The following is a 23,136-nucleotide window of genomic DNA, read 5'->3' as shown; positions in this document are numbered from 1 at the left end:
GACTTTATTCTTGTTGTTCTCGTATCTGATTGGCTGCTGAGTCCACATAGCAGAGCGGTGATTGGCTGGGAGGTCCGGTCTGTCTGTGAGGCTTCTCACCCAGAATGTGCCGTGTGCCTCTTCCGGTAATGAGCGGCTCTTATTGCCTGTAGAGATAACATGAGCTCCTTCCAGGGTCGGATGAAGGAATATCCTTCTATATCTATTGACAGGTTTGATAAAGAGAACCTCTCCGCCAAAGCTTATTTCCTGTCCCACTGCCACAAGGGTAAGAATACAGAGTTGTACGAGCTTGTTGTGTCCTATAGGGAGCATATGATAAGGGGACAACTATCTAGTCACTAGATTCTAGTGCCTGCTCTGGGCAGCCTAATTTAGTCTAGTGTTCTCTGCTATCAGCCATTCTACACTGTATAGACCGCTATCTGCCCTTGTGATACTGAATGTGTGTGCACTATCTGATGGCTGCAGAGGGGCTTCCACACCTATGTAGCTTAGTATTAACAGCTCCTTATCTACTACTAGCTCATGCCCACGACCTCATCTGCTGCGTGGACTTCAGAATTGGGTCTAGAGAGAAATGAAAAATGTGTAATAAAAAAAAATGCCTGCTCCGGCATTTTGGCAGCTCTCAAGCAGGCCTGCCGCTGAACTCCTCGCGCTGTGCCTGTGATTGTTCCGGCAGCTCGCTGGGACATCATATAATAAGCGTGTTGTTGGTGTTGATGATCCGGCTGTTCCAAGGGCCCCTTGATGCCTAGCTTGCTCTATCCTCCTCAGCTCCGCCTGGCTACCTTCATAGCTCTCGGTTTTGGAGAATTCTGCGACACATTAGATTTTCGCTTTCCCAGCATGTTTAAAATTGAGAAACTGCCAATTTGGATTAAATGGATTTTCCCATCTTGGTGTCTCAGCACACTGCCTAGAGGACACAGAACACTTAGGCAGATCAGATAATATGCAGATGCTTGTACAGAATGGACTCAGTTTTATCTGTGTGTTTACATAGAGAGATAACAGACCTGGATTTATCAGCAAACTGCGATTAGCTGAGCTTGTCCTGCAGGCAAGAGCAGTTTAATACAGTATATGAACATAAATTCATAACAGTCGTGAAACCATGTCATTTACTGGGATAAAAAGTAGCATATGTGTTAATCGAGGTTACAAACTATCTATGTGCCAAGTTTCATCCAAATCCGTTCAGCTGTTTTTGCGTGATTAAATAACAAACATCCAAACTTTCACATTTATAATATTATTAGTAAAGTAATTAGTAAAGTAATAATAATAATTAGTATAGTAATTAATTAGTAGGAAGGATAGGATATTAGTAGGATAGGATAACCTAAAGCTCATGCAGTCTAAAGAAACCTCCTATTGTGGGATCCATTATAGAGCTGTCCATTGCTGAAATATCAAACAAGCACTAATGTAACATATGCAGCATCTTCACTTCCTTTAAAATCTGTATAAAGGGTGACTCCAATAACCTTCTTTGGGATAGTTATCAATATATTTGCTTTATGCATTGTGGTAGATGGGTCCTGATGTTTTGGTTTTTTTTCTACCCTTCCAGTTAGAAAAGGGTTGGAAATCTCAGATACATGACTTCCACTTATAGAACCTCAAGTGCTGCTCTCTCTTCACAACACATTCATATATGGCTGAAAGTGGTCTTCATCGATGTGGTGGTCAGCATATTGTGTAATGGATTTTATTGATGTAATGATGACACTTTGTCAGTTTCATTAGTAAGGACCTTCTTCCTTTGCAGGCGATGTGTAGAACAGGCTCATCATAGCCGTTAGAGGGTTTTTGTAAAGTCTGTACCTTTCACTAGAAGGTATAATTTAGAATGATCTGCTAACTACATGAATTGTATATCATATCTGCATTCTTGGTTGGAGTAACCCATTTCTATTTTTCAATTTTTTTTTTAATCCCCCTATATCTACAGATCATATGAAAGGTCTTCGTGCTCCTCTCCTGAAACGAAAAGTGCAATCCAGGTACATGACATTTACAGAAACTTTTCGGTCTATGTATTAAATATCAAAACATAAATTACATGGAAGTGTATGTAGGGTGTATAAAACATACTACAATATCTTGCCTTCACATGTACTACTGATTTATAGATAAATATATGGTACGTAGATACTATATCTGTAAGTAGGAGTTTAAATATGATGATGGTCTGACATATGCTCTTTCACTACACTTTTATAGGGCTGAGGAAAAATTGCAGAATATCATTTCTGTCTTTTGTCAGTCAGGGTAAGTTCACACAGAGTTCTTTGGTCAGGGTTTTGGCTTTGTCAAAACCAGACCGAAAAACGCGTGAAGAGTTTCCTGAGGCGTTTTTTGCCATTTGAAGTGTTTCCTGAGGCATTTTTGAGGCGTTTCCTTTTGGGATGTGGCCATGAATTGATATATATTAAAAAAAAAAACGCCTGGCGTTTTTTGTTCCGGTTTTTGCCATTTACGCTTCAGGTTCCACTTCAGGCTCCTGACCACAAATCCATGAGCTGGAAAAACCAGCTCACATTGACTTGCATTGAAGCCACGAGCCAGAAAACACTTGCCGCTTAAAAAAAAATGGACATCTCGCTTCTTTTTTCCGCTAGCGGAAAAAAACACTAGTGGCAAAGACTCAGAAGCGATTTACATACTTTGAATGGTGAGGCATTTTTTGATTCAGGTTTTGGAGGTGGATTTCTGCCAAAACCCTGACCAAAAAACTCTGTGTGAACTTACCCTAAGGAGAAACAAGGAGTTTAAGGTACCCAAGCTAGTGATTGCTGAGAGTCCCAGTCCCTTCCCCAGATGTCTGTATCTCCCTCTGTACTATGAGTAGTTTTGGTGAATTTGGCTTATTAGGTTGGTGCGAATGGTGGAAAAAAAAACCCACGACAAACATCCAAAGACCTAAGGGCCAATCTGGAACAGTTTGGGGTCATGGTTTCAACAAATACCATACAGCACACATTAAACCAAGCAGAGCTTTATAGGCGAATGCCAAGGAAGAAACCATTGCTGAAGAAAAGACGGTACTTTTCCGTTATCGGGCCAGCATCGCAGTTCAGCACCAGCATCGGGATAGCAGTCAGCAGTTCAGCATCGTGAATTACAGCCGAGGACTGCTGGCCTGATCCTTGTACCCAGCTCTCCTTACATCTGCCCTATACCCTCCCGCTACACGACTAGGCCTCACCATAAATACTGACCAACACTACTAGTTAGTCGCCGGACGGTGCAAGAAGTTTGTCCCTCCGGCTCGCCGTAGCGCCCCGTTACTATGGTCAGTGCATCCCTTTCAGGGCCTGTATTGAGCCCCAGTGTGTTTCCTTCTGGTCTCCGGTCTCGGTACTGGCCATGGCTTCCAGTGCGAGCATCTTCCTCCTGAACGTGAATGGACAGATTGAGAGCGCCGAGGTGAGGCCTAGTCGTGTGGCGGGGAGGGTACGGAGCAGATGTGAGGAGAGCTGGGGGGTAGCACTGGGAGGATGGGGGCATCGCTGTACTGGGTACTAGAGACAGGGCACAAGCATCGGGCCAGCAGTCCTCGGATGTAATTCCCGATGCTGGACTGCTGTCCCGATGCTGGTGCTGAACTACGATGCTGGCCCGATAACGGAAAAGTACCGAAAAGACAAATAAGAACTACTGATGTTTGTCAGAGAGTACCTTGACAAATCACAATCCTTCAAGGAAAATGTTCTGTGGACAGATGAAACAAAAATCGAGCTCTTTGGCAATGCATAGGAACAGTTTGTTTATAGACCGCGCAATGAAGACTCTACCAACAGTTAAACATAATGTTGTGGGGTTGCTTTGCTGCGTCTGGTACCGGAGGCCTTGACCATATAACTGGAATAATGAAATCAGAGAATTATGAAGAGATTTTTAGAGCGAAATGTCCTACCCAATGTAAGAAAACTTTATACGCGCTTTGATTAAAAATAAAATATCTTCTGGTTTTTATTTTATAGCTTGAAAGTTTTCCTGTATTGTTCCCCTGTCACAAAGGAATTGCTTCTAACAAGCCCAAAGTATGCATTCTGGGAAAAGCGCATCGTAAGTGGTCCTCTTTATCTTCAGACAGTTGATCCTTCTTGAAGTCTGCACATTAGACAACCAACCATCATGAAATAAGGGTTTATAGACAAAATATTGCACTGAGCATAGAAGATTCACTACAATTTGCACTAATATTTAATACGATAATTATTTTCCAGAGAACCATTGAAGTGGATACTCCGACACAGATTTCTTTGATCGATGAAGCTACTGATGATGTGAGTATTGTCTGATTTCTTCCAAGTGCACTTTTATATGGCAAGAAGTCCAAAGACTTACTGCAATTGCATCTTGTCTCTCAGTCTGAATGGCAGAAAACGTACTGCTCCATTCATTGCAATGGCAATGTCAGAGATGGCTAGGTTGGATGGCCAGAATCATTAATGTGATAAGCTTTATGTTATTTCCCAAGACAGGGCCTCCTGTCCCTGGCCAAAGTTTTTGGAAGAGAAATATTAGTCCTTTATCACACAGAGTTGGACTTTGTCAGGAAAGAAGGCGCTCATTTAACATAGGAAGCCTGTCCTCAGAATCGTCTGTGGCTCAAAATCAATGCTACAGCATGCACAGTGTAAATTAAAGCATAACTTTTATTCTACCATAAAACTACTAACAATGTTGATAACACAATAAACCAAACAAACAAAAACTGCAATACAGTAAGAAAAGCCCACATATATGAACACAAATCTGGGAGCTACTATTTTTGTTCATCTGTAAAAACCATCACTGCAGCTAGAAAAAAAATTGAATGATCTTACTGCCATACTAATGGAGAGTCAAGAAGCAGGATAATCAAATTCGTGAGAATTGAGTTCTATGGCTCGCAGCGACTGATGGAGTGTTCCTCCAAATCAGCCTCATCTGTTGCCAGTAGAAAGAGGCCAGCTGTCCCTGGTCTGCAACTATCACTAACCCTAAAGGGGCATTCACACGGAGTAAAGTGGCGCTGATTCTGCCACGATAACTCGTGGCAGAATCAACGCTGATAAAAAGACTCCCATTGAGCGGAACACATTGAAATCAATGGAAGGCTTTTGTGAATGCACCCTTACCCAACAAATGATCTCCCGTCCTTACAAGGGCAGTACCTAATATTGCCCCGTATCACAATCTATAGATATCCCTAAATGCATATTTTATCCCCAGGGCATAGTGACTCTTCAGGGGATCTAGTAATGCTAAATATCCATGCTATAATTACAGCTTAAGAGAGGCACATTTACAAGTAAACATCTACACTACCTGCCTGTGAGTACTAGCGGTAGGCTAATACTGAGTTGTGTGCACACATGTGGCTGTAGACCATAGAGCTGGGTGTGACAATCATATTCTCCTTCCCTGAGTGTTTATGGTTTTTGATTGTTCAGAATAGTCTGGGCTGCAAAATGTACTTTCTTCTCAGGATTGGTTGTTGGTACAGTAGCCTTCATTCCCCTTTTAATGTAAGTATGGGAAAATTTACCATGCCTTGTACACCAACATAAGAAAGTTGCATTGTTTTTGTTTCAGAGCAAGTTGTGGCTTTGTGCCAAAAAATTGTTAAATCTTCTTCTCTTGCCATGAGTTAGCGTAGATTCCCTACCAGCGGATATGACTGATCTAGGACAATGTGTATCTTTCAGCAGTGTACAGATCACAGCACCTATCAGAAATCTGGTATAGGTAGTTTTTGTAAATTTTCTCCAATATGTGTGTCTTACAATTTATATGCTTCTTTTACAGAAAGAAGATGTCTTGATTACACTTTTACCAGCGGGTCATTGTCCAGGTTCAGTAATGTAATTTTTTATTTTTATTAGTTATTTACAAATGAAACCACTGGATTTATAAGGATCAAGAACTTTAGTGCCCGAAATAGCACTTAAAAATTCCCTTTGTTCGTCCTTAGTTCTGCCCTGCTCCTCCCTCCATTGCTTGAGTGACATCTTCCTGTGTCACACTTTCTCTACAGTTCCTGATGGTTATCTGGAGCAGAGAGTAAAGCCCCAGTATAAGAAACTCCCCTAAAATCCTTTTCAGCTAATTGACATGAGAATAAAACACTGTCATGAAAATGGAGATGCAAAGCAAAAAAAAGAAAGGCATCCTTGAAAAGTGTAGAAGTCACCCCACAAGGAAGTGTCATTAGTCTGATAATTTACCTGCTGACTGACTTCCTTTTAAGATGTAATTGGCCACTACTTTTAATGCAGTAGTGATGTCAGTGTGGGTAAAGCTTATTGTGCACTGTGCAGTCCAGTGTTTGGCTAAATTGTGCAAATTCAAAATTCCATTTACTACAGTTAAACATCCAAAATGTTTTGTCAGTGGCGGCACTTGGCTGCTAAAAGTGTGTTGATGGGCATGCGGTCTCCGTCAGTTGAGCCGACGTTGGTGGTAAAACACATTGGTGGTAAGAACAGGAAGAGGCCCCATTGGCTATTTTTCAGCAACTGCATATTTGTTCTTCATAGAGACACAGTAAACAGATGTTGCAGGTGTAGCTACGATTGTGTGCATTAGTTTGGTGACACAGTTAAAACGTAATGACATGGAGAACAGGCATGTGTGTGAAGCTGACGCATAATAAATCATAAAATACATTGGCCAAGTAGCTGTGTCTGTATGTTATTGAGAGTTGGTGCTCGTGTGCTTTTTATGTGGGTTAAACTATTCATGATTGACCTTATACTCTTATTTCAGGAGTCTGACTTTGCAACTGTTGCAAAGCTACAATTTCTAGGGTTTAGGCTGCATCAGCATTCACATACTGTGTGGGGGTGAAAATTGACTATTTAACACCCCATTAGACTTAAACAGTTGCAGGTGGCTTTTTTGTGTTTACCTCACTTTTCTGAAAGTAAGCAGGGCCATCGCCGGCGCCATATTTATTGAATGGTTTTAGGTTTACGATTTTCCCATTCACTGTCCAGCATTCATCCTAATGAGAATGAGATGATGACTTTACTTTTTTTTTTTTTTTCTTCTCAGGTTTTTGTTCCAAGGACAAAATGGCACTGTTCTATATACTGGGGACTTTAGACTAGCGAAAGGAGAAGTAGCCCGTATGGAGCTTTTACATTCAGGAAACAGGTGTGTTGTATATGTATGTACAGTATGGTGATATACATTTCCTTGTGTGGTAATTCACATCCATCTATGCAGAAGTACTACCCATATGCATAGGGTCCTAGATGTAAACCTCCATAGCTATTAAGTTTGGTTTCCTCACCCTTGTACGTTTTTAAATTGTTTGGTACAGCATGCGACCTTATATACCATTTCTTAAAAATGTATTGCTATTTAATATAGGCTACATTTTGTCCTGTATATCACTGCATAACAGCCAACATTAGATTGCAGTATATGCTGGTAATTGAAACATAATGGGGTTATCCAGGGAAGGTTTTAAACCTTACTTCTCCTGGTTTCTATTTGGGCGGAACTCTGGGTTTGTGGGCTGGTTCTGACCCTGGATGATATGGTTGGAACAGTAACCACTACCTGAGTGTATCCGCCTCCTCCAACCAGCTGTACTGTTTCCCAAGGTTAAAGGGATTTGCCACTTTCAGACCAACATTGAAAGACCAATTTTATCTTCCAATATACTTTCTGTATCAATTCCTCATGGTTATCTACATTTTTATCTGCTGGCAATTATTCTGCTGAGAAAACAATTAGGAATTGATAGACACTATAATGAAAAATTGTACAACTTTTTATTATATAAATAATTTTTGTCTCTTTGGGCTTAAAAGGGTTGGACACTTTCAGACCAAACAGGTCTCTGGGTAATTACATTTTTAAGCAGTCTCTGGATAGTGCCTTTTAAGGTTTCAGTTCGTATGGGATTCTGAAAGGAATAGCTGTTGACCAGACAATTGTTAGGCTGGTCCTATGTATTAGATGTCAGGCAAAGTGTCTACCCTTTTAAAACTAGGCAGGATTACTAGGATTTTTTTCCTCAATATATCTTAATAATAGGGATCCACTCCTGAGTGCAATGCTTTTATTTGATACTAAATTTGGTGCCTGTACTAAATAAAAGAGCAACATGTGCCATAATAATCCACATTAATGGATACCTGCTGTAATAGGCGATCTCTTCATACATCTACCAAGTGTCCCTAAATCAGGAGTTTAAGCATAAAACAGTACTGATCTTGTGATCTACTTATTATATTCTTTGCTTCTTTTTCATTCTCAGAGTGAAAGACATTGAAAGTGTTTATTTAGACACAACATTCTGTGACCCTAAATTTTTCCAGATTCCCAGTAGGGTAAGTCTTGTTTACATACATACATACTTAAGTGTATGTTCAGTACTATTTTCTAATGCAGCGTCCATTGTAGCCTGAGTGGAGATTAAACAAACTGCTCTTATACATGGCACTTAGAAAGGGAACAGGACAAGCAAGCAATGGAAGAACACTAGGTATACTTAAACCCAAAGCAACAAGCTTTAACACATGGTATCTTAGAGCTGCGCTGTCACTTACTATCTTAGCAATTGTCTTTCTGCAGACCTCCCCTCCAACTCTACCACCATTGCACACTATCCACATCAGTCCTTCTCTTCTTCCTTTTCCCATGGACAGTTCTAACACACTTTCACTCTTTAACCACCCCAATCCCTGTACTTCTTTTAGCAGTGAAACTAAACAGGAGCATCCTCCTAAATCATTGAACCACCTTCTGTCTCTGTCCATTTTGCTCCTACTAGATGCTGGGGACATCTATCCAAACTCTGGACCTCCTTCTTCCACTAACTATACCTCTTCCTTCACACATACAACTCCTACTAACCTTATAAATATTCAGCGTGTTCTTTCTCCTTATTTCTCCTGTCTCTTTTATTTGCTCTCTCCGGAATGCCCACTCAGTTTTTAACAAACTATAATACATCAATGACTTATTCCTTAGCAAATCTATCAACATGCTCACCCCTTACTGAAACTTGGGATCCATCAGTCTGATCTGGCCTCCTCTGCTGCTCTGTCTCATGGTGGCCTATATTTTTCAAACACTTTAAGGCCTGACAACATGCAGGGTGGAGTGGTAGGCTTACTTCTGTCACCACAGTGCACTTCTCAGGTCATTCCCCCAGTACTCTCACTCATATTTCTCTCATTTGAAGTCCATGCCATTAGATTTTTCCTCCCACTCTCTTTATGTGATCTACCATCCATGTGACTCACCCTACCAATTTCTGGATCATTTTGATCTTGGCTTCTCCTCTTTTTATCCTTATTCCTACCCTCATCATGGGTGACTTTAACATCATCTTTAACATTCCTCTCTCCTAGCTGCCTCACAGTTTCTCTCAATAACCACACCTTTTGGTTTTTCACAACTTTCCTCTTCCACTATACATGTAGATGGCCACATGATTGATCTTGTCTTCCATCGACTCTTAAGCTTCGAAATTTACTAACTCTTCCCTACCCCTCTCTCATCATAAGCTTCTGTCTCTCACCATCAGTAGTTTCTCCTCTTCACAGGATACACCTACCCATCATACATATAGGAATCTACATGCTGTTAACATCCAGCACCTCTCAGATACTCTACAGTCCTCTCTGTCCCCCATCTCCTCAATCTCCTGTCCCAATCTGGCCACCAGTCACTATAATGAAAACCTTAAAAGTGCACTGGATGAGGTGGCTTCCCCCTCCAATTCAAAATTTCAATGTAGGAGGCAGCAACCCTGGCACACAATAAAGACTCGTTTTCTTAAGCGGTGCTCTAGGTGTGCTGAACATCTGTGGTTTTGGATAGGCCATCAGTTATAGAAATTGGATAACCTTTTTAACATAACACCCTAATATAACACATTCTGGTGTTTTATAAAAGAACTATGTCAAGTTGTGTATGTATGTGCATAGTTGTGGAAATGTATATACTAAAGTACTCCAATTTGAAAAGTCCTTATATCACACACTTTTAATTTTTTAAATTTTTTTAAAATAACATTTTTTTTCTCTCTAACACGTAGGAATTTCCTTAAGAAAGGCTATTCTTCTCCTACCTTTAGATGTCTTCTCTGTGCCGCCGTTCAGTAGAAATACTGGTTTTCTTCTGTATGCAAATGATTTTTCTTGCAGCCACGCCGCCTCTATCTTCGCGTGGAATGGCCTCTCCCTGCGTCTTCTTCCAACACTGGCTTCAAACTTCTAGGCATGCGCAGTCGGCTCTGGCGTAGGGCCTGGGGCAGAGCCGACTGCGCATGTCTGCGGCCATTTTCTTGTGGCTGCTTACCCTAGTTTATAATATATAAAATAAATAAATAAAAAAATATATATATATATATATATATATATATATATATATATATATATATTTATATTTATATTTATATAATGAAATGGGGGTTGGTTGTGAATTGGTTCTGATAGTTTCTGCAGTAGCCAGTCAGTTTCATGGGAACAGAGTTTAATGTGTTCTGGCAACTGGCATGGGTGCACAGTATGGTGCTCTGGACTACATGCTAGCTGTGAGTGCCATACATGCATGGATTGGTGAAATGAAGTGTGTTGTCCATTTTTGTTTACTATAGGAAGAATGTTTGATTGGTATTCTGGAGTTGGTTCATAGCTGGATAACACTGAGTCCTTTCCATGTTGTCTGGCTTAACTGCAAAGCAGCTTATGGATATGAATATCTGTTCACTAACCTGAGTGAGGAATTTGGAGCAAAGGTAAGGTGGAGCACAGAAAACCATAGTGTGGTAAATGGAACTATGATTGTGATATACTGCAGGAGTTCATGACCACACTTCAACATTTCTTCTTGCACCTACTATATTTTATATTGAGTATTGATTTTAATTCTAAGCAGAGAACAAGTCAGCCTTTTCCATAAGGCTCAGTATTACAAGCAATATGTTATTGAGATGTTGCAAAATCTTAAAGGGGATAATAATTGATGACATCCTTAAATAGGTCAGCAATTGAAGATTGGAGGTCTGACACCTGGGACTCCTGCTGATCAGCTGCCTGAAGAAGTTGCAGCCTCTTTACTACTTGCCAGGTACAGCGCAATACATTTGTATATTGGCTGTCTTGTCATGGCAGCTCAGCCCATTCACTTGAATGGACTAGGCTGCAAACAGGCCATATAACCAATGAATGTGACATCATATGGCACTGCTATTGCTTCAAACAGCTGATCTTTAAAATCACTTATATATAGATATTTTATTTATGTTCCAGTGTCACTTAGACCTTTTTCACACTGAATTTGTATTGTCGATTTAATGTATGCTCTAGGAAAGCTCTCTACACACACCAAATATATCTGCAAGGTCCTGTCACCCAACCTATGCCTCTAGATGTAAATCTCCAACCAATACCTCAAACACTGAGTAGGTCCTAAGGCTGCTTTTACGTGTATAGCTGGATTTTGTTGATCTAGTCTGTAGTTGATTAAACTTATCAGGACTACATCTGTGCAACTCTGTGTATCAGTAAGGAATACACTAATGCCTGGGATTTGGTCCCCAAACATGTTAGTAGACTGGCCTGGCGTCCTCATTCAATAACAGTGTTCCGCTAAGTATAATGAGAATATATAATAAAGTCATAATGTTTTTACAATCATGTGCTACATGCCGTTCTAAACCATCACATCTCCCATTAGTATTTGCAAAAGTAGGTAGCAGGCAAATATGCAAATAATTGTATTTGTTAACACTATATTCTGTACCTTTCATCCACATTGTACATTGACTCTTTGTTTCAAGGTTCACGTCAATAAGCTAGATATGTTCCGGAATATGCCCGAGATTCTTTGCCATGTGACAACTGACAGACGGACACAGATACATGCATGTCGACATCCAGTGGTAAATACATTACCAGCTGTCTTCTTTATTCTAGCAGCCGTTGGCAGTTACTGTAGAAGTATTTTCAGCTTATTACATATATATTCTGCTATAAAAATTAACATTTGCCATTGCATATTTTAAGCAAATGCAAAATCATGGAAGAAAATGTCTGCAGGAAAAAAGTAGTTTCATAATCAGCAAAATGTCAAGGATATGAAAATTGCTTAAACCATGAAAACAAAATAACTATGTTATTGTGCAGTACTTATGAAAGACCTGACTTTTTTTCTTTTTAATATTGCTGTTGTATGTGGTAGAGACTGTCTGAATCCTCTTCACCATGTATAGCTATTCCACCTTTTATTCATTAATAATATTTGAGGAAAGAACATATACTTTAATATCTCATAAAAAAGTGATAGTCTAATAATGTCTAACAAGATAATGTCTCTTTACTTGCAAGAATGAAGAATTTCTACGAGGGAATAGATTGCCTTGTGGAATGTATTCATGTGATGGAGTCCCTTTGCGTATCATCAGTATTAAACCATCAACCATGTGGTTTGGTGAGAGAACTCGGAAAACTAATGTGATTGTGAGGTATGTATTATGTACCTTGGATAGTTGAGATACAGTACTGTGCATCTTGGTGCAAAAAATGGTGAAAATAACACAAACATGGTACAATTGTAAACACATGGGCAGAGCTCTCAATGTTACACAGGGTTCGGGTCTCCGTTCTCAGTTTCCATCTTCTGCATGCAGAAGACGGAAATCTGTCATGCCGTGTCCGGCCGTGAGCGCCGATGAGCCTTTTATGCTCTCCGCGGCTAAACCGTTTTTTTAAAACCGGACACAAAGTCCTGCATGTCCGACGCTGTGTCCGGTTTTTAAAAAAAACGGTTTCGCCGCGGAGAGCATAAAACGCTCACGGCCGGACACTTTTCAAACCCATTCAAATGAACGTGTTTGAAAGATGCCGTGCAGGAAACGGAAACCTGCAGAACGGAGGCCTGGGCGCACATGTGAATGAGCCCTAACAGATGTTTTATGTACTTAATCCACATGGCTGATATCTGTATAGATCTAGAAACTACAATGTTAGTTATGTGATATTAGAATGTAAAAGTTGTAAAAAATAACATTGATTTTATAATTCTTGTGTGTGTGTCTATATCTATTAGGAGGACTCTGTTTCTCAAAAAATGCTAATTTTTCCAAAATGGAAATTTATTGTAGTTTTCATAAAAGTAATTATAGGAAAAATACTGAATGGATGAATCGGCTATCAATGTTCAATTGTCCATTTCAAACACGTCATGGCTTCCATATGCGTTGTTCATATATGCAAAAAAAAAAACCTATTTGTGTGTCTGCCAATCATTTTTTGTTAATATTTTAGGTGCTTAGAAACTTGGATGTTTTGTCACTATATATGGATAACAAAAGTATAGGCTCTGCATACCCATGACATACCCTTGTGTGCCAATATAGATAGTGTGTGTTTATATATAGTTAATACTGTAACTCATGATATTTAACAAAAGTAGGCAATGAAGGAAACTGCATTCACTTTCAGGACTTCTATCTGCATTTTCCGTATTATATGGGTGGAAACCTGACGCACACCATTATTTTTAAGCAGATTGTGTTTCTGATCATTGGAGTCCCAAAGCAGACCCCAAGAAAAGAAACCTGAATGCTGGTGTGAACTTAAATAGATGTGATTTGGCACGATTGGATGTAAGGAGAGGGCTCAGACGCTCTCCATACACGGTGGATATCGGATGTATAACACAGCCTGCACCCGCCACTAATAGCTGCGATCGGTGCTAACACCAATCGCAGCTGTTAACATGTTAGATGCTTAGGTTAAACGTGTAATGCTGTACTCTGCTTGCAACATAAAAGTTTAGAGGGTATTTTATCACTAAACACTGTTTTACAGTTTATACATGTTTTATCTCATATTGACCCTAAAGCCTTCTTGTCAGGCCACTCAGCTATTCCTGGAATGCATGTTACTGATAACGAAACCATTTAAGGGGAGACTGTCAGCAGGAAAATTTTTATCAAACGAATGACATAACTTTGTAGGGCAGCTTCTACACTTTTCAAGGTTGCCTTTCTTATTCTGCATTGCAGCTGCATTTTAATGAACATCCCTGTACAAATTAGCTGAAAAGGGCTTTAAGGCTAAGACCCCAAGCTGCGGAAACAGAGTGTCTTTTGTTACAGATTTTGCTGTTAAATCCACTCCTTTTGGCTCAAAAAATGCTTCAAAATCTGGAACAAAACCACTGCGTTTTCACAATTTGGAGTCTTGGCCTAAGCGTGTTTCTTCTGCTGTTGGGGGCTTCACTCTCCATTCTAGATAACCACCCCTAGCTATAAACTACGTGGAGGATGTCACTCAAACAATGAAGGGTGCTTACCTGGAGAAGAGAGTGAAGCCCCTACAGGAGAAGAAATTCCCCTAAAGCCCTTTTCAGCTAATTTGTAGAAGATTGAAATCCTGACTTTCATGGCAAAGGCGTGCACAGTGCAGAATAACAAAATCATCTTTGGAAAGTGAAGATGTCCTACAAGGGACTGTCATTATTTTGATACTGATTTTCCTGCTGACAGAGTCCCTTTAAATGAAGTGCTGCTGATCAGTCAACAACACAGCAAACTCTCACTTCTACACAACATAAAAGATGCAGGACTGGTGACAGCACAGCTCCCTGAGTTAATTGTGATTTGCCTTCCATTAATCCTCATAACTGAATGGGGCAGAAGTTGTTGTGCAATAATATAGTAAACTGCGTAACTCAGGATCAATATTAGAATGATGGTCAAAATGTGAATAATCAAGGTAAAGGTTTGTATTTTTTACTTTCTCATGTAATACGGGAATACAAAACTGTAAATAATTACAGTGTCAGAACCAGATTTTGTCCATAAATACACTGCAGAACAAACTTGGTATAATTTGGTATTAGATCCAAACTGTAAGCAAAAGAAATTTACTCCTGCTTGAAGCTAGAATTCTTGCATATTAATGGCATAAATTACAATTTTTAGTGGTTGTGGGAGCTGCTGTGCCCGCAAAGTGACATAAATAGTGGAAAAATAGATAAAGGCTAAATATTTATCCATAATTTATAACTAGACTCTTAATTCACAAAATGGTCTGTAAATGGCAACTTTTTTTTTCCCTAAATGTATTAATTCTATGGCTCATTATGGATAGAGAGAGAGAAAAATACACCTTTTTCTTTAAGAGTGTGTTTGCAAAATGCCTTTTGTATGAAAATGAATTTAATCTACTATAACTCCAGTTACAACTTTGAATCAAGGCCAAAATTATGGATCTGTCCCCTCTCCTATCGCACAGCACTAGAGCCAACAAAGCAGCCCCTCATTCTGTAGTAATACAACCCCATGTTTTGTTTGGGGTAAACTGTTAGGTCCTTTTCTCAAACCCAAAACAGAGCCCAGGGTAAATAGTTAGGTGGTTTAAGGAGTATTCCCATCTGACACACTTATGGCATATCCGCAAGATGTGTCATAAATATGCAATAGATACAGGTTGTGGTTGCTAAGAATGGAGATGTTGCCACTTGTGCATCGTTCTTTCCACTCTTATCTGTGGTTATTTTGGAAACGGCTGAAAATCAGTGAATATATATCTTCCTGATGTTGGGGATATGGTGGTTTCTAATATTTGCCCATTTGATTCTGTTTGATGACTTAATAGGTATTCAATCTAAAATGAGTTATCCTTTCCCTTCCAGGGCAGGAGAGAGCTCATACCGAGCATGCTTCTCGTTCCATTCATCATTTAGTGAGGTTGGTTGATAATGTTCCTCTTTTAAGAACCATTTTCCAAAAATGCCTTTTTAGAAAATGTCGTTTTCCACCAGGTTTTCTGTAAAGTTTTATTCAGCTGTTTCTTAGTTATGTCTGTATTTTCTTTACTAGCTACCTAGGCTAGTTAATATTGGAATGTGTTCTCATCTGTGTTGCCTACTTCGCCAATTCCTTCATAGCGCAGAAAAATCTATGGATCCCACTATAGTCATTAAGAGGTTGCAGTAGCACCTTTACAAGCGTCATAGATACGTGTACAGCCAGATTTATTCTTTGAAAAAATTCACATCAAAGTTACACGCATGAGACTTTTCGCTGCTCTTGAGAATAGTTTTTCCCTGTTGTTGAAGACTTCATTGACCACACATCAATATTGCTTCTGCCTGGCATGTTCAATAACCAAGCTCTTTACCTGCAGCCAGTGGTAGAAATAAAGAAATTATTATTATTATTATTAATTATTATTATTATTATGTCCAGCAGCTTACTAATCATTTCAGGGAGGTGACCAGACTATTCTGTGTCATGTCAGTCTGAGAGAGACTGCTGTGGAGGAGCATAGGCAGATGTATTGTCAGCGTCTTTAACCAACCTGAACTGTGGGGTAAGAAGTGGACTGTCTAGGCACTAGTAGTCTGATGTTTAGCTGGGTCTGAGTGCCAGTCTGAGGTTTATACGACCCAGTATAAGATGAATGCCAAGCAGGCAGCCTGAGGCAGGTGTAGTCTAGTGATAAAGTACAGTCAGATGGACTATTCTACTGTAAATAGAATCATTCTGTCATATCTCACTATGGTCGAATCACCCTAGCAGATGGCCACACACTGATCATAGTATTTAAACCTCAAATGCAGTGAGAACATGGGGCAGGCATATAACGAATATGCAATAAAGTCAGTTTTTACTTCATTAAAACAAATCACGCCATTACCACTTTAACAAGTACAATGTATTTGTGCCATTCACTGGAAAAACAGTGACTTGACCTCATGGTTTGAATGTACCCTAAGAATGGTTTGCACTGGTTAGTGCGGTGACCAGGGGATATTACATTAGGTACTCCATCCCATCACTAGTCATTATTTATGCATGAAGAGAGCTATAGTAATGGTTTCCTGGCTAAATATAAAACTCTTAGCATAAATGATAAATATTTAGGATTATAAAATGTTAAGAGTAATATTTTTATTCAGCCGAAGGAAAAAAAAAGTAGTGCGACCTATGGTCATTGGTGTCATTTTCATGGGTCAGAACGAGTACTGTGTCCTTAGGAAGAGGAAAATATAAAGGAAGTATAAGTTTTCCATTTTCCATTAAACTTCCGGGGATCATTTTCAGTATTTAAATTCTTCTGCTCTAACAGAAATAATGGTGCCTATGTGAACAAAGCTTTAAGGTGGCCATATACATTAGATGATTGTTGGCCAAACAGACTGATTTTAACAAGACAATCTGACCATTTAATGTGTATGAGGTCCTTCTGACCCTTCCTAAAAAACATATGTTGAGAAGATGAGATTGCTGCAATTGTATTTTAACTACCCGTTTCTTCTGTTCTTGGGCAGTTAAGCCACCAGGAGTTTGGCAGTGGCTTACTTTCCTCTGCGGGAGCATTTGTGGGGGCCACACATCAATCTTTTATAGGGTGTGGCATTGGGTGGCTTGCACAGGCACAAATCCTATGTTCGCTATTGCCTCTACAACTGCATAGGAGTGGTTTAGAAGCATTTTTTTTGGTAGTCATAGACTCACTTTTAGTGAGTGTCTATAAGCCAAAAAAGGCCATATACTGTGACTTGCAGAGGTATTCATACCCATTGAACTTTTTCACATTTTGTCATCTTACAACCACAAACTTAAATGTATTTTATTGAAATTTTAAGTGATACACCGACGCAAAGTAGCAGATAATTATGAAGCGGAAGGAAAATGTTACATGGTTTTCAAAATTTAAAGCCAGGTTAGGTTATAAAAACATATCCCAAGGAGCACTATTCAGTCCATTATCCAAAAATGGGAAAAAGTATTGTACAACTGCAAACCTACCAAGACATGGCCGCCGCCCACCTAAACTGACAGATTGAGCAAGGAGAGCACTAAATCTCACTGAGCATCTGGGGCAAGACATGAAAAATTGCTGTTCACACATGCTCTCCATCCAGTCTGCCTGACCTTGAGCGATTTTGCAAAGAAGAATGGGCAAAACTCTCAGTCTCTAGATGTGCATAGCTGGTAGAGATCTACTCCAAAAAGACTTGCAACTGTAAGAGAAAGGTGGCTCTACAAAGGATTGTTATAGGAGGGTGAATACTTTTGCACATCACACTTTTTGGATTTTTATTTTATTTAAATTTTGAAAACCATCTATCATTTTCCTTCCACTTCACAATTATCTGCTACTTTGTGTTGGTCTATCCCTTAAAATCTCAATAAAATACATCTAAGATTGTGGTTGTAAGGTGACAAAAGGTGAAAACGTGCAAGGGGTGTGAATGCTTTTGCAAGGCACTGTATTTAAGGTTGTTTAATCATTTCTTTGAGTAAACTGTAACCTGTGGCCATAGCGTTTTTAACTTAGTTTAACTACAGATAAAAAAAAGCCTAAACAAGTTAAAAAAAAAAAAATCTTATGAAAACAATTTAAACTTTTTTTTTCTTTTCTCTTTTGAGATTAAAGACTTTTTGAGTTACATCAAACCCATGAATGTGCATCCAAATGTGATTCCAATTGGTAAAACATTGGCATATGTTGAAGAAATGTAAGTACGGTAAATGTAATTTGTTTGTGGGACCACATGCTGACGCTCACAAAGCAAAGCTTAATTGTATCTTGTTTTAACATATTTATACTGTCACTGGTATGTACACACATTCTTTGTTTTTAGCCAATGTGTTCATGAATGTGACACCCCCTCCAAAAAAAAAAAATTAGAGGGAACTATATACACTAATAGTGGATACTATATCAAATACTACAAGGGGAAAAAAAATAAACCTGTCAATATTTTGTGCAGTTATATTTATTAAAGGGGTTATTCAGCTATTATGAGAGAGGGGATGCCAGAGAAGCCACTCCCCAGCTTCATGTAAAGGATAACATTGGGATGAATTGCTAGGACCCCATCGCTGTATGCCGCTGTGTCTTGGACTGATAGAGGGACTATGTAGGCCAAGGTGTTAGGCCAGAGTCACACTTAATAGTGGGAGAAACACCTTAAAATTAAATATTTTCTCGCTAACATGTAGGAATAGCCTTAAGAAAGGCTATTAGTCTCCTACCTTTAGATGTCTTCTCCGCGCCGCCGTTTGGTAAAAATCCCGGTTTTCGTCTGTATGCAAATAAGTTCTCTCGCAGCACGGGGGGCGGGCCCCAGCGCTCAAACAGCACTGGGGGGCATTCCAGTGCTGCGAGAGAACTCTCCAGCGCCGACTCCATATTTTTGAGGAACAGGGTCTTCATGCGTCTTCTTCCGGGGGTTGGCTTCAAACTTCTAGGCCTCAGGCCCAGGGCAAAGCCAACTACGCATGCCCGCCGGCCATAAGAAAATGGCCTTTTTCCAGATTGCATACAAGGCTTGAGAAAGTGCTTCTGAGAGTGTGAAATGGCTATTGCCTCTTTGCCTGTTATGTCATTGCTCCCTCCCAGAAGTTGCTTTTAAATGCACCTAAATAAAGGACTGTGTTTTTAGAATAAATTTGCCGTGCGGTGAGTGCCCTCCTTTTTCCGCTTTTTTGCTACATTCAATGCATTATGTGATGTTGGCAGAATACCATTGAAGATCCATACTATTGTTGGTCGCTAAGAAATATTGAACTTCAAGTTTGGGAACGAGCAGTGCCACCGGATTTTTCTCTTTTTCGTTTTTATATTTTTTTCCAAAGCTGCCATTTTCTATGCAGTTTTTCCATCCTCGTGGTCTTGGCATATAAACTGCTTAAGAAGACATTAGCCAATTATATTTGTGCGTGTTATGTATCGTTGTGCTGCTTATATATGTTTAACATGTGCCATATTTCCTACAGCTTGAAGCCTTTCTGTAGATCTTATTCTGAAAACACAGAAGTCAAGTATAAACCTCTGGGCAGTTTGAAAAGACCAAGAAATCTGAATATGAAGGAGACTGGTGAGACTGGTAATAGTATTGGAATAGTGAGGAAATTTTTTATTAATTTTAATTATTTATCATCTAAAAACAACATGGGTGCAATATGTGCTCTATGATAAACTGTTCTATACTGTTAGGGGGCGTTCACACCAGCATCTGCTGTCCGCCTAGGGGTTTCCGTCCTAACCCCCTGGGAAACTGGATAGGGGATGGCTTGCTGGCGGTCAGTTTTATAACTCATTCATTTGAATGGGTTTTCAAAGCAAACCACTGGTGTCCATATGAAGCCTCTCTGCGGAGAAACCGTTTTTTTTTTTTTTTGCATGGATACAAAATCAGACATGCAGGACTTTATGGCCGTCAAAAAAAAAACGTATGGACACCCGTGGTTTAATTTAAAAATCCATTCAATTGAATAGGTTTTAAATCTGACCGCCTGCAAAGCGTCCCCTATACAGTTTCTCCGGGAATTAGAGCGGAAACCCCTGGGCGGACAGCAGACACTAGTGTGAACACTGCATAAGTTTAGTTCTGGAAATGTTTTTTGGGGAGGGCATTTATATTTTTATTTCACTTAGGGAGGGTTCACACCAGTACCCGGTCGCCACGGAGAGCAAAAGACGCTCACGGACACTCACCGGCGGACACTGAATGCCGGTTTCCGTCTTCTCCCGACAGAAAACGGAAACCTGTATAACAGAGATCAGGCACTGGTGTGAACCCGCCCTTACTTGTATAGGGAAAAATATTGATTGAAGTGACCGTAACCTAACAATGTATCTGTGGGGCTTTATAACAGTCACTTTAAAATGCAATTTTTGAAGTACTGTAAGTTAATGCTGTCTTTTCTTACTCGCATGGTAATTTACATGAATGTTACAGATGAAGACAGCATTGATGAATTATTTGATGATTATCCACTAAATCATTTAAAGCCTAAGAGTCTCAGAGAGCATGGATGGACACCTGAGAATATTCGGCCTATAAGTTGTGAAGGAGATAACCAGCAGACAGTAGTCTCTACTACTACCCCACTGTCTATTGCTGCAGTGGCAGATTTCTTGGAGTGTGAGGAGTCCAATGGTGAAGATGATGACGATGAAGAGGAAGACGAACAAGCTGAGGATCTAAAGTTGGTTAAAATAGCTGATGGTACAATTGGTACAAGGGCACCAGCACAACCTCCAGATTACCAGGAAATAAATAGACTACCAGGAGACAGTTCATTGCTGGCAGATGCCACTATGGCAAGGAACCCTTTACCTCAATGGAATTTATTTTTCAATTCTCATTCTGTTGAAGGAGAGACTGAACACAACCCTGAAACCTCTGAGGAAGAAAGAGAAAAAAATTCTCAATCTCCAAAACTATTCAGTGAATCAGATGATGATGATTCAACGCATATATCCTCTGCAACCTCCTCCCAGTCCACCCATATCTCTGAGCAAGGCAGCCAAGGATGGGACAGTCAGGCAGACACTGTGCTGCTGTCCTCTCAAGAACGGAGGGCTGCTGAACTGCACTGTATGAGTAGAAGTACTTACCTCCTCACTGCTGGATCAGGAAATACTCAGACAGTAGATCCCAACCTCGATGGAGCACAAATTGTCAAGGGTAATGGAGAAATTACGGGAACAAGTGAGTCTGGAGAAAGTAACCTGTGTTTACAAACCGGGGACCAAACTAATGTTAAGGCTGATGGTAGAGCAGACTCTCAGAGTTCTTCAGACTTTGAGATTCCATCAACACCTGGAGCTGAGCAGCCGCAGCCTGAAAAACTGCACTATCTGTATGAACGCTTAGCCACAGGAGACGTCCTCACAGCAGCCAAACAAAAATAAACTTGTCTTTTTTAATGTAAATCCATTTCCTAGATATTCTAATATTATATCACTCTGACATTCCCTACTACCTAGAAAAAAAACTTTCAGGATGATATCTACACTAAGGTGTAATGATTGTATTTTATTATGTTGTTGTGCCTTTAAATTCTTGTTGAATTCAATACAGTTAATTTATGTATAAAATCCACAAAGTTAAGCTTATGCATGTCTGTCTTGTAAAGGTCTTTATACATGCATCACTCAGGTGTGTTGACAAGAAATGATGCACTGATACTCAAACAGAATTTTTTTTCCATGCATCTATTTTGTGTCAAAATCCTCCTGAAGACGGCATCTCGTTGATTTATGTACTCCTGTGTGGAAAGTCAACATATACTACAATATGTCATTTGTTGTTGTGGACATTTCATCATGTGGCTACACATGACTTTACCTCAAATGTACAACAGCAAAATGTACAAAATCTTTGTCAGCAATTTGGTAACAGATTCTGCAGTAGATTTTTTCTTACAGCAAATTCCTCCCTATGCATATGCACGAGAAGGGGTAGGACTGTGTCATTAAGTACATGAAAAATAAAAGGGGGGGGGGTTAGGGGAGAATCAATAGCCGCATCACCGTTTGGGGAAAAAAAAAGCTATCAACACAACAGGCAGGCGGATAAAAGTAATGAAAAGTACTTCTTACGCTAGGTTCACACCTGCGTTCTGGTCTCCGTTCTGTGCTTTCTGTCTTCTGCATGCCAGAAGACGGAAACCACAGACCGGGTCCGGCGGTGAGCGTTTTATGCTCTCCGCCGCGAAACCGGATTTTTTTAATCCGGACACAGAGTACTGCATGTCCGACTCTGTGTCCGGATTAAAAAACCCGGTTTCGCGGCGGAGAGCATAAAACGCTCACCGCCGCTCATGGCCGGACAGCTTTCTCACCCATTCAAATGAATGGGTGAGAGACTCCTGCAGCTTTCCGTCTCCTGCTCTGTTTTATGCAGGAAACGGAAACCTGCAGAACGGACACCTGGGCGCAGATGTGAACGAGCCCTTACTGTGTAAAAAATACTCCTTATGCAACCTCGTACATTAAAATATAAAAGGAAGAAAAAAAAATAACAATAATATTATGGATGTCAGAATATGGTGATTCGAATTTTTATTTTTGTTGTTATAACATAACTACATTTGCCATGATTCATCTACCTCCTCTCGCTTTGTGTACCATTCCCTTCTTCACTCTCACCTGCAATGTAATCACACGTAATAAATCACTCCCACATCTAAGATCACATGCTGCTGGAAAGCCCTTAAAAATGACCCCAGTTTAGAAACTAAACCCCTCAAAGAATTAATGAAGGGGTATAGTGAGCATGTTGACCCCACAGCTGGTTCACAGATTTTATGAACATCGAGATGTATAAATGAAAAATTACTAAAACATCACATTA

At 39.9% G+C, this 23,136-nt stretch overlaps 1 protein-coding gene across 2 annotated transcripts; it reads left to right on the top strand.

Moving 5' to 3' along the window:
* The first annotated feature begins 123 nt into the window (after positions 1 to 123).
* DCLRE1C (DNA cross-link repair 1C) lies at positions 124 to 21,765 on the top strand. 2 transcript variants are annotated; one of them, XM_075274037.1, is made up of 14 exons: positions 124 to 268; positions 1,961 to 2,012; positions 3,996 to 4,080; positions 4,242 to 4,301; positions 5,809 to 5,864; positions 7,057 to 7,158; positions 8,273 to 8,345; positions 10,622 to 10,762; positions 11,807 to 11,908; positions 12,354 to 12,490; positions 15,670 to 15,724; positions 18,416 to 18,504; positions 19,769 to 19,869; positions 20,734 to 21,765. In XM_075274037.1, the coding sequence occupies exons 1-14, from the start codon at positions 160 to 162 to the stop codon at positions 21,690 to 21,692; spliced, it is 2,121 nt and encodes a 706-aa protein (XP_075130138.1). In that variant the 5' UTR covers positions 124 to 159; the 3' UTR covers positions 21,693 to 21,765. The 2 variants fall into 2 exon arrangements, with proteins under 2 accessions (XP_075130138.1, XP_075130137.1); XM_075274036.1 differs by having other exon boundaries at positions 19,769 to 19,878.
* Positions 21,766 to 23,136: the final 1,371 nt, after the last annotated feature.

Source organism: Leptodactylus fuscus, chromosome 5, assembly GCF_031893055.1.
Source record: "Leptodactylus fuscus isolate aLepFus1 chromosome 5, aLepFus1.hap2, whole genome shotgun sequence".
Classification (NCBI taxonomy): domain Eukaryota; kingdom Metazoa; phylum Chordata; class Amphibia; order Anura; family Leptodactylidae; genus Leptodactylus; species Leptodactylus fuscus.
The sequence above is the reverse complement of the archived record's forward strand: the minus strand, read 5'-3'. Positions and strand labels throughout refer to the sequence as shown.

What these genes read in the sequence shown, in the direction of transcription:
- DCLRE1C (XM_075274036.1), top strand. Translation starts at nt 160, where the DNA reads ATGAGCTCCTTCCAGGGTCGGATGAAGGAATATCCTTCTATATCTATT. An exon ending in CCTGTCCCACTGCCACAAGG is followed by an intron (nt 269 to 1,960) that starts GTAAGAATACAG and finishes CTATATCTACAG; the next exon opens with ATCATATGAAAGGTCTTCGT. An exon ending in CATTCTGGGAAAAGCGCATC is followed by an intron (nt 4,081 to 4,241) that starts GTAAGTGGTCCT and finishes ATTATTTTCCAG; the next exon opens with AGAACCATTGAAGTGGATAC.